Source organism: Rhinichthys klamathensis, unplaced genomic scaffold (assembly GCF_029890125.1).
Source record: "Rhinichthys klamathensis goyatoka isolate OS25496 unplaced genomic scaffold, OSU_Roscu_1.1 h1tg000003l_1, whole genome shotgun sequence".
In the NCBI taxonomy this organism is placed as follows: Eukaryota; Metazoa; Chordata; class Actinopteri; order Cypriniformes; family Leuciscidae; genus Rhinichthys; species Rhinichthys klamathensis.
In genome coordinates this window covers 3,123,599-3,140,584 of record NW_026606556.1, presented here as the reverse complement: position 1 = coordinate 3,140,584, position 16,986 = coordinate 3,123,599, and the positions used below count along the sequence as shown (strand labels likewise).

Below are 16,986 nucleotides of genomic sequence, written 5' to 3'. Positions count from 1 at the left end.
AAAGAAAAAAGTCTTACATGACATGACACCTTCATATCTGGTAGAAATAGACCCTTAAAGGCCCACTGAAGTGCCTTGGAACGCGCAACTTTGTATGATGCGTTGACATAATTTCCACTGAAACAGGAAGCTAAGGAGGGACATATTGATTGGCTCCTCCCCCTTTTCAAATAGCCAATAGTGTTTAGTTTACCTCACAGACTGCGAGTAGTACTTGACAGCACCATGGAAGCGAATCCGAGCGCTGATAATATATTGGATTCAATAGTAGAGGTGTGAATAAATTAAAAAAATAAACTAACCCTAACCCTTTCTGTTGGAAAACGGAATAAAAAAACGGAAAAAACTCATATCTCCAACCCATATTGCTCTGTGACGTGTCAACGGTCGCTTTGGCCAGGTGGTATTTATAGCATAGAGGCGGGACGCTTTAGATTCTAGAGAGCATTTGATTGGACAGAAGATGTGATGTAAAGCTGAAGTCCGTGGTGATGTCATAAAAATCTGTGATCCATTTTAGCGGAATTGAGAGACTCTAAGTTTTAAATGGATATACCTCCTAAATGCACATTTTGACACTGTTTTGAAACACACCAGCTTATTCATAATCTTAAGCCTAACATATTCATACTAAAAGCTAAAAAACTTAAATTTTGATTTCAAGGGGGCCTTTAAAGGTAGGGTAGGTAATTTCGGACCGGCTAGCAATAGCTAGCTAGCTTTGAAAGCATGAGATCCCACCCTCCCTTCAGAGCGTCTCCAAAGCCACGCCTCCATCAAAACACATGAACGCACACAACAGAGTTTGCAAAGCGCCACGAGATGAGAGACGGCGTTAAATTACCTCATGTCTCAAAGCACATAATATTACAATAATAATGAATCTAAACTTACAGAGCTCTTATTTGTACCATTGATAGTACGGAATTGATAGTGTTTATAGAAATGCATAAATAGAACGTCACAGGTTACCATCTCTTAATAACAGTCGCTGTGGAGTACTTGTATTTAACGTTACTGTCGTAAATACCACTCATGCAAAGCCGTCTCTGCACTCACGGCCTGATCCCCTCCCCCCTGTCAAAGAGTATAGAAGAACAATATAAGTTCTTTGCCCTTGTACAGTGTCTTCCATAGAGGCTGATTCATATGTTGTTGATGTATGTGACATCGTGCCGTAGAGCCCTGCACGGGCCTCAAATCTAGGCCCTAGCCCGGCCCTGCCCCGAGACGCTCAGGCCCTAGCCCGGCCCGTGTCCGACAGCTCATCAGAATGATCAGCCCGAGTCCGACCCGAGCCCGTAAAAAAAAAAAGAAAAAAAAAGAAAGATAAACAGCCTGACCTATGTTGCAGTCAGTAAACCAGATATATTTTGTTTTCAATGGCAAAGTATTTACCGGTAAGTTTATTTTCATTTCTTTATAAAGTTAATTAAGAAAAAACAACAAAAAAAATTATGACGACCAAGCAGCCGACAGCGAGTTAAACATGTTTGATCCATTGATTGATTTATAGCCTCTCAAATCAACACTTTACTTGGCTACAATAAAATCCATAGATATAAAACAACTTAAGCATATCACACAGACAGTTAACGTTAGTTTAAACGTTTATTGTCATTTTTGAAAAGCTGAGGCAAACTGCTCTGCTGCTCAGTCGCAACAGCGCTCGCAAACTAAATGAATTTATAATATAGGCTACAATACAGAGAATGCAATCTAAACAAATCAAATAAATTACATTAAAACAAACATGCAGGTTATCTTACCTCAAAAATCAAGTCTTCACTACAGAACATGGCCATTTCCAATAGTTTCCAACAGACTCATGAAAATAAAGTCCAATCAAACAAAAAACAACCTCCTCCTAACATGGCTAAGAACAGTCTCAGATCATCGTGAAGAAAAAGCACAGCATCCACAGTGGAAGGTTTTAATCCAGTCGTACTTTTTCCAGCTGCGCTGAAGTCACGCTCGCTACCATAGCGGGACACTAGAACGAGCCGGTCGCGCGAATCTCAGATCGCGCTGCCGGGAAACCTGTGTGTGTGTGTGTGTGTGCGTGAGCGTGAGCATGAGCAGACTGTCATGTGTCAGTCATATGTCAGTGTGATAGGTTATAAAACGTCTTTCTATGTTTGCTTTTCAATCGTCATCTTCTCATGTTTTATTTTAATTAATGTCTAAAATAGGCTATAAAAAAGATAAGCCTAAAACAGGCCCGAGGCCCGGGCCCGCGTGTGAACTATGACGTGAAAATTGGCCCGAAGCCCGGCCCTAGGAGCATAAATAAGTCGGGGCCCGTCGGGCTCGGGCTGAAATGCAGGCCTCTGCCGTAAAGCAAGTCATGATTCTTGCGAGATTTGGCGAGATTTGGCATCCCCCACACCCCCCCGCTTTGGTTTGTTTACCATCGAAATGACTCCGAAGCTGTTATATTAATGTACAAATCTTGCATAGTGTGCCTTTAATATTTAGACCACTTCTATTATTGATTGCTATCAGGATGTGAAGAGAGTTTTAACAAGGATAACAAAAAGTGCTTATAAAACAAATTGCCTTCCCTATTTTAAAATAACAAATGCAGGTACCTATTTTTTTACAGTGTACAGCAGTGTTAAATATCAATAAAGATATTCAAATTAAGTAAATAGCAGGCTGTGAGTGATTTACAATACAATTAGTGATAGTTTACATGGAGCAATCTGAAGTTTGACACAACAAGCTTGTGGAAAATCTCTACTTGTGATGAACTTTTGATTCATGTGGCTTTCTCATTACCACCTGTGGTGTGTGATGGTTGTCAAAGTATGTTGTTATATTAACAGTATTTCAGTTAATGAATTATGTCTTTTTTTACTGTAAATTTAGGTAAAACAAAATGTTGCTACTATAGTTTTTTTACAGTAAAGTTGTGAAGGGTCAATTGTGTCCCAAATGCAATCATCTTGCAGTATAGCCTTCTCTCTCTCTCTCTCTCTCTCTCTCTCTCTCTCTCTCTCTCTCTCTCTCTCTCTCTCTCTCTCTCTCTCTCTCTCTCTCTCTCTCTCTCTCTCTCTCTCTCTCTCTCTCTCTCTCTCTCTCTCTCTCTCTCTCTCTCTCTCTCTCTCTCTGCCAGTCTGGACTGCCACACTGCAGACACGTGCCTGTAAACTCAAATGCTGATCACAGCTGAATAATGTACCCCGCACTGAGACTGACACAGCTCAGAGCCCTTAAACCAGCTTATGTCACGCATGCCATGCAAACCAATAAATAAATGTGCAGCCGTGTTACATAACCAAAGTCCAGCCCAGGCCACTCCTGTGACATGATGATGAGTACACTGAGGATATACAATCTTCAACCTCAGCACAGGGGCCTGGTTACCAATTCTGACGGCTCTTGCTGAGCTATATGCGCATAAAAGCCGAGCCAAGCAAAAGAGCCGCATGACACCTCAACACGATCGTCATCAGGATATGATGAAGAATTATAAACTCTTCTTCGGTGATAATTCACCTTCAGATCATGGGGATGGTGTGTCAGTCTCTGATAGAGGAGAGGCTGGGGCTAGTTGTCACGTGGGACATTTTATAATATTTTAGAGAATTTTATTCTTCAAATCAAAACTCCAATATCCTCTTATTTTGTTAATAGCTCTTGCTAACAAAAATAAAACCAAACTGACAAACATTGAGAAAAGTCTCAACATTAATGATACGTAGAATAATTAAGATAGGCTACATTTTAACTGAAAGGTTGAATTGTGGTCCAATATGACAGCATTTTTTTTTCTTTTTTCTTTATACATATGTATATATATATATATATATATAAAATAACCTTGAGAAATATTAACTGGAGTAAAAAGTGTGACAACTTGGCCTGGTCTCCACTTTATATAATAACATGACTCTTATATTCTGAATTCAATTGAAATGCAAGGAAATGATCTACAAAGAATTTGTCACTTCTAAGAGAAAAAACCTTCAACAGACCAAACAGGCTTTTCGATTTAGTTTTCAATTTAGGATTCGGCCTCAGTGGTTCCATTTTCAGACCCTCCTCACAAAAGAATTGTTTTTTGATTGCGTGAAAGCTGTGCTAAAGCAATCATATGCAAATAAATACTAAATTCATTTCATTTTGCTCCCCTAACTGAGGTGTAATACAAACCCTTAGAGTGAATTTTATGACATCGCCTTCTAAAGATAAATGCTTTTGGCTTTATTGGATCCAAGACAAAGAAAGAGTGCTTCATTTGATTATATATATACTTTATTCAATATAACTGATGATGATTTTACACAATATTTATGTTTCATCTGTATATGCTTTTTTTCAATAAAAAATTGCATTATTCAAAAGAAAAAGTTGCATGAACATGAAATGATGTAAATCCAGTTAATGTCCAATGTTTTATAATAAATAGTTAGTTTTTCTTTATTTTTAAGTCACGTTCTATGTTTTTCTTTGGTCAGGTGGTCGTGACAAATTTTTTTGAAATGCTACGTACTATACTTTAGCAACATAAACATGTGCTTTGTGTGTATGAAATACAGAACTGCTACCTATATCTTTCAAAATTAGTCACCGATTAGGTTCCATTTCATTTTCGAGAATCTGCCTTAAAAGCCAAGAAAACTTCTGGTGTTATTTTCTGCATAAATACACTTCCTTCACATAAGGCTCATTTTGGAAAGTCTTGATGAAATATGATATGAATAAATCATACTCAGTGGGGCCAGATGAAATATCTGAGAAGAAATGGTAAACACTGTAAATCAGAACCCTGTCAAGACACACTACAGGAAATTAACACCATGATGAAAGTGAGCTGGTGTGACATGCATTTCAAATCTGCTGCGGTGCTTGATCAAATGAGGGGAAATATTAATTTTGGTAACACTTAACTCATGTCACTGGTTCCTTTTTTTTGTTATGTTTTGTGACTGTTAGGGGCCGTTTAGGGCCCTTTTCACCTAGAATAGAAAACTTTTTAGGCGTTTTTGTCGTTGATTTACATGAAGACAATGACCTTTTGGCGGCATGAAAACAAACTTTTGAAAACGGGTTTCAAAGTGCTAGCTTTTCAATATGATACCATTATCGTTTCCGTGTAAACTACAAAAACATGAATTTGTGAAAATGCTGAATTCATGCACATGCGTTCAGTCTATAGGCGCATAGTGTTTCTTTACAAAGTGGCATCGCCAGCTACTGACCTGGCATAAATATTAAAGCATTTTAAGTCGTTTTCGTGGATCCGTGTGAATTGGGATCGTTTTGTACTTTTTTTTACTATTACATTGTTGTTTAAACATCCCCTTAGTAAATACGTTTTTTTCTTTAGCTCTCGTGTAATGATGGTGTCAAAAGTCTGCGGCTGATGCGACTGCTGTGATGAAACCGTAATATAAAGATCTTGAAATATGGCAAACTGTACACTCACCTAAAGGATTATTAGGAACACCATACTAATACTGTGTTTGACCCCCCTTCGCCTTCAGAACTGCCTTAATTCTATGTGGCATTGATTCAACAAGGTGCTGAAAGCATTCTTTAGAAATGTTGGCAAATATTGTTAGGATAGCATCTTGCAGTTGATGGAGATTTGTGGGATGCACATCCAGGGCACGAAGCTCCCGTTCCACCACATCCCAAAGATGCTCTATTGGGTTGAGATCTGGTGACTGTGGGGGCCATTTTAGTACAGTGAACTCATTGTCATGTTCAAGAAACCAATTTGAAATGATTCAAGCTTTGTGACATGGTGCATTATCCTGCTGGAAGTAGCCATCAGAGGATGGGTACATGGTGGCCATAAAGGGATGGACATGGTCAGAAACAATGTTCAGCTAGGCCGTGGCATTTAAACGATGCCCAATTGGCACTAAGGGGCCTAAAGTGTGCCAAGAAAACCTTCCCCCACACCATTACACCACCACCACCAGCCTGCACAGTGGTAACAAGGCATGATGGATCCATGTTCTCATTTTGTTTACGCCAAATTCTGACTCTGCCATCTGAATGTCTCAACAGAAATCGAGACTCATCAGACCAGGCAACATTTTTCCAGTCTTCAACTGTCTAATTTTGGTGAGTTCTTGCAAATTGTAGCCTCTTTTTCCTATTTGTAGTGGAGATGAGTGGTACCCGGTGGGGTCTTCTGCTGTTGTAGCCCATCCGCCTCAAGGTTGTGCGTGTTGTGGCTTCACAAATGCTTTGCTGCATACCTCGGTTGTAACGAGTGGTTATTTCAGTCAAAGTTGCTCTTCTATCAGCTTGAATCAGTCGGCCCATTCTCCTCTGACCTCTAGCATCAACAAGACATTTTCGCCCACAGGACTGCCGCATACTGGATGTTTTTCCCTTTTCACACCATTCTTTGTAAACCCTAGAAATGGTTGTGCATGAAAATCCCAGTAACTGAGCAGATTGTCAAATACTCAGACCGGCCCGTCTGGCACCAACAACCATGCCACGCTCAAAATTGCTTAAATCACCTTTCTTTCCCATTCTGACATTCAGTTTGGAGTTCAGGAGATTGTCTTGACCAGGACCACACCCCTAAATGCATTGAAGCAACTGCCATGCGATTGGTTGATTAGATAATTGCATTAATGAGAAATTGAACAGGTGTTCCTAATAATCCTTTAGGTGAGTGTATCGTAATATCAGAGATGCTCAACACCAGCCTACACGACTTCTGTCTGCACATGAAAGCTCACGATCTGCCACAAAAAGTATTGTAAACTCACTTTAATGTGTTTGAATGGAGCTCTGCAGCACAAGCAATATGACATTGCTATAACAAGCTATAACTCTAATTACACATATTCAATGATCATTGCTTTATGTCCTTTTAATTTGTCAAAATGAAGCAATAATTCGTTCTGTGCGCCGCAATGATTTTTCCACAGGCAAAAGTAGGTCTTTGGCACAACGCAAAGTAAAGGTAAAACTTCCTTCACTGTGGTAAAATCTCTGTAATGCATGGCATTGAGTCCCTCCATAAGGGAATTGATTTTATAAGGGAACTTATACATATGAAGTAGAAATTATGCCTAAAAGATTTGCATGCAGAGGGTAAAATTTGTGAAAGTGTACATAAGATGGCAATCGTAAACTAAAAATAAATAGGATTTGTGATGAACAATTTTTGTTTTGTAAAAAAAACTCATATTTATTTTGGATTCATTTATTTTGCAGATTCTTTTTTTTTTACCCTTTTAAACCTGCGCATGCAAATCTTTGTGGCATCATTTTAGCTATATACATAAACCTTTAAGTCTTTAAGACCTGCAGTGAGCTATAAGGTTGTTAATCGATGTTATATGCATTGGCAGAATACCCATGATTCTGCAGATAAATCTCTACCAATCAGAGAATTGCAATTAGAAATGCATGCCAAAAGAACACTTTAAAGCCCACTCGCTCATAAGCACCACGAATGATTAAGAGTCAGTCTCCCTCCTAAAAAAACGTATATATTTGTGAATTTAATATACATATTTTGCAAAAAACATAACATTTCAATTCAATACAGTTTTTAATTTCAAAATCGTATGTTAATTGCGTAGAAAAGTAATAGCACACCTCAACAAGCTGCACAATTTGAGGTATAATTCATGTTGTGGGACAAGTTATACAACAAATTGTAATATTTGGGGTTAAATATTAAATGTTGAGGTCAAACACCTTAGCAAACACCACAAATAACTGAAATAAACGTTGTTTTTTTTCAGACAAGAAATATACTTCATTAGTCTAACTAGGTTGTTAACAGCTGCTGACCATTAATATAGAATTTGTGGTGATCTAAATGTGGTATGTATATGCATTTATCAACACTGCTTTATCCAATCAGAATTTGCAGTCGGAAAAATCTGTTTTATAAGATATATTTTCACGTAGTCCTGGATATATTTTACACATTTCTATTTTTACACAGTGCTCTCAAATCAATAAGCACTGCCATCCAAACACTCATATTTTAGCGAAACAGTTGTTTTCAGTCAACACGTGTATTACTGTAAAATCATTGTGCTCATCCTCTCTTTCAGACAAATTAGAGCTTTTATTATTAAATACACTCCTAAGTACTATTATTTCATATTATATTTACAACATTCCCAGTAGTTCTTGGCATGTACAGATTTAAGTAGATACATTTTGGTGCACTGAAGTAACTCCAGGCTAGCGCATGTGTCATAATCTATAGATGAAAATCTGACACGTGACAACCTGGACAGCATTACATAACCTGATATGGATATAGATCTGTTAGATCCCTGCATAGACCTACATGCCAGGACTTTATCTTAGATTTGACTTCAGCATTTAAGTAGCCATATGATGAATTAATAAACTCAACATCAAATTATCAAATTATTGATGAATCTGTAGAGTACGTAACCCTGAATATAGAATGGTGAGAGCAGAAATGCATGGCTGTACTTTAAAAAAAGAAGTAATGCAATCGTCTATTAGGAGTCATGTGATATGTCAATAGCTATCATCAATACAGATTAGGAAAACAAGTTTGTGTAAGGTTAATAGGCTGTTCACTGTAAAAAGTGTTCAGTTCACTTACTTAATTTTTTTTTTGAAACCCCATTGCCTTAAATAAACCTAATGCTTAATTGAAAATTAAAAGGTTATGTGAACTTGACAATTCCACATTCCTTAATTTTTTCGATTAACCATGAAGTTTATTTACTTAATCATTTTAAGGCAACGGGTTTACTAAATCTGAAAGTAAAGTCAACTGATCACTTTTTACAGTGTAGTTTGTGTGTATACTATATATGGCCCTCAGTTTGTTCCGTTCTTTGTCTTGTGCTGTTTGCACTGCCACACGTTTGCTCCTGCTATGTCTCCTGTTTTGGATTATCTTCTTTGTTTTGTGTTATCAATAAATATTGCTGCATTTAGATCCTGCTTCCTCATCCCATTTCCCTCATGCCGTGACATTATTATTACTACTAGTATTATTATTGATGTTGATATTTCTACTATTATAGTACTTCTTAAATATACATAAGCCAGATACACTTGTAGGCTTTAGTTAAACGAGAATGTTACATGTTTTTCAATTTGACAACAAAAAGGTACTATTAAATGACAGTGTACAATACCAACACTGTGCACAAAGTATAGCCTATGTTGTAAAAAAATTACAGTATCAATATAGCAAAAGTAAAAAACTGTGAAATGTGAAGAACTTGTTACCTAACATTACGTTTACCTCAGGAAGACTCGGACATGTCTTTAGTTAATTAGTTATCTAGAAAAATCAAAACCGTCTCTAATCATATTCTGACACATACATTATACATTTTTGTAAACTAAGCAAGTTTTTATGACAACCATTTAAACGACTATATCTCAAACATTATTAAAAACTTATACTTCAACAAGTAGAACTTTTTAGAAACTTTCTTTTTTAATTTAGTGCATACAACTAAAAATGTGTGTCTGGGTCCAAGCAACTCAAAATGATGGAGCATTTCGTTATCACAAAATTAGTAGGCTACTATTTTTATGAAAATTTTGATTTTACAATGTGCTCAAATTTAGTATGTTGAAAGATAATTAGGAAGCACTTTATTTTAAGGTGACGTAGTTACACGTTACTACATGTACTTACTCTAGTAATAACAGTAAGTTATGCATAATTACAACTGACCCTAAACCTAAACCAAACCCTAACTGTAACATGTAGTTAATTAATATTATTCAGTACTTATTTGATTAAGTACAATCCACATCACGTAAAAATAAAGTGTAACCGATAATTATTATATTGTAAGCATTGTTTGACTTTATGTATAATGTATATTTATTATTATATGTGCTGGTATTGCCTTATGAACTGTGATTACATTATAAGTTGCTAATGCTATACAGTGTGTTCATAATGTAATACATTTTTCATACAATAACCAATTACATTATGTGAAAACATTTTATTGCATTATGAGCTAAAGATGTTCATTACGTTCTAAGAAAATTATTACATTATTAACCTTCTATTATATTGATAATATAATACTTATTACATGATGTGCCGTTATAACATTATGCTTTGTTATTGATACAGGGCTAGTTCTCACCTTCGTGTTGTTCTAAACCTGTTGCTGCTATTATTTTCAATCATTCAATCTTCAGAGATAAATATGTGACCACTCTTGCCTCAAAAACTTAGTCGGCCTACGCTATCTCACACATTGAAATTGCTGGGTTGATATTTTGGATGCTTTTGCAGGTCTGATGGAAACCACATGAGGCACTCAGAGATTGAACCTCTTCTTGATTGCTTAGGATCCTCTCAGGAGTCTCTTTGCACAAAATAAAAAAACTAAATACATAATTTTATTTTTTCCTCATGTTGTTCGGCTTTACATTTGAGGTATGACCATGTACCAACAAAACGTGAATGTTTTTATAGATAAAGTTGACTACGGACCTTTATTTAGTCATTAATCAAAAACCACTAACTTTAATATATTGCATGTATTAAGCGTCACATTGTGCCGTTTTATTTGCAATGACATCACAGACTGACATCATTGATCTTTTCCTCTTGCAGTGTGCAATGTTGATTACTGATCTCACATTTAATTAAACTTGTCTTTTTATCAGGTTACCCCCACATGACTGCTTTTGCCAAACCTGATGACTTCAAAGCTAAGCTTAGTGACGCTGGGCCTGTGCTAGCACTAACTAAATTACTCCAGCAATTTCATTTCCCGGCCTTTGTTATGCTGACTACACTTATCACTGTGTTGAAATAAAATCAGCTCTCCGGGCCTCTCTGACTGCAGACTGTATTTATCTGCAGTAAAGGTTACCAGAACCTTCTTAAAACCCTGAGAATGAGCATCTAAACTCATAATGCTCAGAATTACTGTAACTTCAAATCTACAATTAATACATTTATTATGAAAAATATATTTTGTACACAGTGGGAATTTATTATAGCCTGAAGATAATAACCTAGAGCAGTCAGATGATTCTATTTAAAAAAAATGTTTTGGTTGTTGGATGTATGAGGAAATCCACTGTCATGACCACGTTAACATGCATTTAACAATTTGGTCATATTCATATTATGTATAGTGTGTCTTGTAAATACATAACCTGATTAATATTCCAGTAATATTCTAGAAATCTGAATAAGACTTATATTAATCTACTTCTGTATCATGTTGAATGAGAATTAACAACGCTATCTCACGACCAATTCGTACGTATTTTACGAGGTGGCTAATTCGTACGAATTCGTTTGTCTAAACCCCAGTGATGGGTAGGTTTAGGGGCGGGTCAGGGGTAGGTCATTCGTACGAATTCATACGAATTGGGCAACTCGTAAAATACGTAAGATTGAGCAAAAATCGTACGAGTGAGGAAATAGCCACCTCGTAAAATACGTACGAATTGCCATGAGATCGGGTTGGAATTAATGAGTTGGTTTAATTACTGTGCAGAATTACTAAAAATAAGAAGACATTTAGTGGAGAAAGAATGTGCGTGAAGTATTTTATTTGGAATATCCAGATCTCCAATCTTTGAAATATTCGGAAAACTGTCATGCACATGTCTTTTCAGAATAAAGAACATTCAAAATATGGATCTTGATGAAAATGATGTGCATGTAAATGTGATCATTGAGATTGTAGCGTACAGTAGCCTACATGCAGTACTTTGCCAATCTAAAAATAAGCAGCATATGGATTTCCAATATTTCAATCCTGTTCTGGCAATTGTACATTCCATGACCTGTCATTTCCATGTTTTGTTGGGTTCAGTGGTTCACAGAGCTTTAACCTTTCCCATCAAATCAAAAGAGGGCTATCTGTCCATCAAATGAATTTCTGACAACAGAGGCAGCATTTAGCTGCAACACTGCTTTAGGGACACAAAACATGCTGACTCGATTTAGAGAGCTTGTCTCTTTAAAAAAAAATACTTTCGAAAAGACAGACTAATGTTAAAGTAACACCAGGTAACTTTTCAACCTTCATAATATACTTCCAAGTCTCTTGTGATGGTACATCGACTTACAATAGGTTGAATGACACGTCTGCCATAGCCTGACGGAGTCTGTAGCGTTTTTAATCGTACTTTTAAACTTCGGGTTTCGGGTAGTAACCGGCGAACAAAGAGAACTACAAAATTCGACTGCTTTACGGCTTATACGTCAGTTCCACCACCACCCCCGCTTCCTTAAAATCGGACGTGCGAGCCAAATGTTATAGTCAAGGCCGAAGCAGCACAGAAAAACAAGAAAGCAAAGGTTTTATCGGAGCAAAGCAAAAAGAGAAAAAGAGAAAGTGATCGCGTTAAAGGCAGAACGAGGATCAACATTGGGCCAGCCTTTTCTCGCTGGCGTGAGCTGAAGGAGGAGGAGGGGTGCCCGACCGATGCCGACTTGGCAAAAAAATCAACAACAAAAAAAAAATCAAATGAAAGCCTATGTCTAAACGGCGTGTACAAGTTTGGTAGGGGCTACATTCTTGCAAGTAAATATATAAGATGTACAAAAACATATTTTAGGATACCTAACATGTCTGTAATATTTGTTTATTTGTCTTGCTTCAAGCTATAATGCAAATCGATTTGTAAAATTTGCAGATTCATTTATTGGTAGCTTGATATTATAATTTTGACGATATATGGTTATTATCTACCACTCAAACATTGCATTGAAGTATCATATAGATTCAGTAAAACGGTAACCAATAGACTAGGCTACTATAATGACGCTGGCTTGTAAACGTGATCATCGCGATCATTTGTCGTTAGAAAAAAAATAAAACCCATGAAATTATATTCATATGACATGCTGAAATATATGCCACTGTACCTGGGATGAAGACATTTCACACGCGACGCAAGCAGAACACCTGCATGTGACCTCCTCCTACAGTGTTCAGGGCTATCATGGTTGTCTTGTCAACAATTGCACGTGCATTTAGGATGACAGAGTTTACGACAGTAGTAGAGGTCTAGAGGACAATACTGTTTCCCAACTGTAGGGGGACCCCACCCCGAGAGCAAAAGTAACCTGGTGTTACTTTAAGCAATAAAGCAGTGGGTGTAAAGTATTTGAGTAAATAAAGTTAGTTACTGTACTTAATTATCTTTTTGGCTACTTTTGAGCTTTACTGAGTATCACACGTTAACATGCAATTTAACAATTTGGTCATATTCATATTATGTATTAAGTGTGTCTTGTAAATACATAACCTGATTAATATTCCAGTTTCTAGAAATCTGAATAAGACATATGGTTATATTAATCTAATTATTATAATCTGGTACTCATGTTGAATGAGAATTAACAACGCTATCTCGCGACCAATTCGTCGACTAATCTCACGGCCTACTCTTTACTCCAACACATTTATGATCAGTATTGCAATTACTCGTTACATTTTGCATGGCACCTAACCTTTTCTGCAGCAGTTTATTCCAACCCGATCTCACGGCAATTCGTACGTATTTTACGAGGTGGCTAATTCATACGAATGACCTACCCCTGACCCCGCCCCTAAACCTACCCACAAATCGTACGAATTAGCCACCTCATACTCATTCGTACGAATCGGTTGTGAGATAGCATTGTTTATTCTGCTACAAAAGAAGTGATATCGCCATCTACAGGGAATTTAAGGTACTATATCGTTCGTGTGCGTTTTTGCCCTTACTCACCCAAACTTGTCAACAAGGCTACTTTACGTGAATGCTAGTGCATTAGCAGGTAGCTGCTGAATTGCAGGTTTTTTAATTTATGAGATGAGGATGAAACCAGCACGTACAGTGCAAGTAGGCTTTGAAAATAAATGTGATTTCTCTCCTCAAAAATGTTTTTGTTTTTGACTGCCATGTCTCTTAGGTGTTGAGGACTAGTGTATCTTTGAGTCTACATTTAGTATGAGTAACATACTTAAGTACTGTTAAAATCAGATACTCTAAGACTTTTACTCAAGTCGTACTGGAATTGGTGACTTGTAATTTGCAATGGAGTCATTTTCGCTGTAAGGTATCTATCTGTACTTTTACTCAAGTATGGTTTTCAGGTAGCCTGGCAAGCCAGACCTACATCAAGATGTTAGGTCTGGGAACTCACAATTGGCATACCTCAATCCGAGGGGCGGGATAAACGGTTGTCTTTCAATATCCCTCGGCACGCAATAGGATAGCGCTATAACCAACCAGAGCAACAAACGGCTGTGGCTGAGTGAGTCCCATGCGTTTTTCCACCAGTGAACCAGCTAGTTGGTATATTAAACGTTTGCCGTATCCGGTCGTCAAAACTCAGAACACATCTTCCTTTTTTAGGAATGAATTAAGTGACGTTCTCTTAACTCCAAGTCATCCAGAGTCGCGGGCAAAGCCGATTCGAAAGACCGCTGTTCGCCAGCAGCATCTTCTTTGTTTTCAAGCAGAGGGAATCAAATCACCTATGGAAATCACGCGGAACCGTCATAACTCTGCCGTCATTATGTTAAGCCCGCCCACCAACTCTACACGATCTGATTGGCCGGACCAGTTTTGGGTTTTTCCAGCTCAAAAGTCTATGGAGAGTTGCTAGACCACACTTTGCTGCAAAATAATTTTTGCTGCCGCTAGGGTGCGTCTAGATTTCTAGGCTAGTTTTCAGGTACTCTTTATACACCTCTGCAATAAAGTAACAAAAACTAAAAAGTCCTTATAGCCTATTTTAAGCTGACAGCAGGAAAAACCTTTCTAAGAGATACTAAAGTGTACACAATTTGTAACAACCTGCTAGCCTAAACATGTTCTGTTGTTGACATTACACTACACGTTCATCAATTTAGCATACAGGTATTAGAGACATCAGAAATAAAAGTTAGGCCCATTTTATCATCCATTGGAGGCACAGATGCTTCATAGAATGGAACTCTTTTGAGGCCTTGACCATTAATACTGAGAGACAGGTATGTCAGGTTTGATCATTGTTGCCGGCAGCAGACATTTGAGGGTTCAGCAAAAACAACACAGGTCCACAGCTGTTTGAAAACCAAACAAGATATGCTGATGTTTACTGCTGATGTTAGTGTGTAATGCCTCTGATGAGATTCATATTGCAGTGCTTCTAAAATTGTACAATAAAAAAGCAGTTTAGACTTGAGCCGAATTATAGTCCAAGAATATCTATCATATGTTTTAGCTAAAGGAAATTTTGTGCAGTAGGAGAAAAACCCCACAGAACTTCACCATAAAAATACAGTGATATTGTTAGACATTATGGAAAATACTTTTGAGGAGCATACTGTAAATATCCTAATTGTTATTAAATTGTATAATGTAAGTAGAACAAGTTATTTTAGCTGTTAAAATCCTCTTACAGTAAATTGTACTGTTAAGGTGATAAAGGGTACACAAAGACTCCCCAGAAATTGAGGGCAATAATAATATTATAGTGAGTGTAAAAGCAATGCCCACAAGAAGATAAAAAACCTGAGTAGGCTATGCTACACACAACATAAACACTCTAAATTTACATGATAACAATAATAAAAAAACAAGCTTTTTAAATATACACCATAAACAAATGCGATGGGTTTTGTGCAGGGAAATAGCCATTTCTCAAACTAAGGACACAAATCATATTTTTACCTATAAAAACAACTTTTTGTTTACCAATCTTTTATGTTAAAAATGTACAATAAACATGCTGCTTTTATAATATAATTATTATTGTTTGCATTCTTCTTTCCTTTTTATACAGTGTAAGTACCAACACCAATCACACTATATCGGGTTAATAACCGCTAGGCCTAGATATAAAAAGCAATAAAATGATCCTGGACAAATGTAAAGAAAATGTAAAGAAACTCTTCTAAGATTTTACAACTTCTGCAGCTTTGCAAAAGTGTCCTGCAGCAATTTATCCATATAACGTGTGCAGGGTGCAAAGATAAACAATATCAAACTGTAAAAACTGCAGTGGATTTTTATTACTATTATTCTTATCGAATTATTTGATTCCAGGATCCTTTAGGATAGAATGGGTTCCAAATTATGATAGAAATTCCAACAGGAATCCTGGACACATTCCTATAGCATGCTTTTATTGACTAGTTCAGACTATTTCCAACCGAAGCAATTAAAAATCTGATGGAAAATACAACGCATGTTTGAAAAAAGAAGGTTTGTTATTAAATCTTGAACTGAAATATTTGCCGTTGCGTTTTCACATTTCGCACTTCAGCACAACTTTACACCGCAACGGTCAGATTTCGACATTGTTTACATGCACTGTCTGTCTCCGCACCTTTAATTCAATGATTTAACACACATGTTGGTAGTATACGAAACAAATAAAGCGATACCCACCTCTAGTTTGCATAAACTCGAGCTTTTAGATCGCGACTTTCTGCGCAGGTAGACGGAAAACCATCTTCTAACAGTAAATTTGCGCATGTTCGTATCCATTGTCCCGGTTCGGCTGCTATACTCAAAAGACAATTTATCTGTCCAGCGTTTAAATCCAGATCAGCACAACAGTGGGGATTTACAGTCGCCTCCCCTCCACTAGCCTAATCCATAATGCTCACTTATTATGAGGGGGTGAGGCCATGACCAAGCCAAGCATGCAGTCACGGTTGCTGACGCTGACCCGTTCGTTCGGTTGTGCACGGGAGAGATGACGGGAGCTGTCCTCCTCAGAACCACCTTCACACTCGAGCTGTATAGCCTGAAGAACCCTCCCCAATCACTGAGATCCTTAAAGCTGAAGCGTCGTTTTTATGTTCAAATTTTTTTTTTTTTTTTTTATATAGGTCTATATGTTTAAATATATGCTGAGGGAACTAAGCCATGTTAATTCCCTTGAATTTTTTTTAATACTGTTGTGGCTCTTCTGTGCTATAAAAACATTGCTCTGATGTTAACATTGTCACAAACACCAATTAATGGGTTTGGGGCAGAACTATCTTTTTTTTTTTTTTTTTTTTTTTTAAATCTCAC

General features: G+C 37.1%; 1 protein-coding gene across 1 annotated transcript in view; it reads right to left on the bottom strand.

The window, feature by feature from the left end:
• Positions 1-16,610, bottom strand: part of rps6ka2 (ribosomal protein S6 kinase, polypeptide 2) — a 68,219-nt gene extending 51,609 nt beyond the window's left edge. The window contains exon 1 of the mRNA XM_056249439.1: positions 16,354-16,610. Coding sequence (XP_056105414.1) covers positions 16,354-16,452 — 99 coding nt within the window. The 5' untranslated portion in view covers positions 16,453-16,610. The remainder of the gene's footprint in view (positions 1-16,353) is intronic.
• Positions 16,611-16,986: the final 376 nt, after the last annotated feature.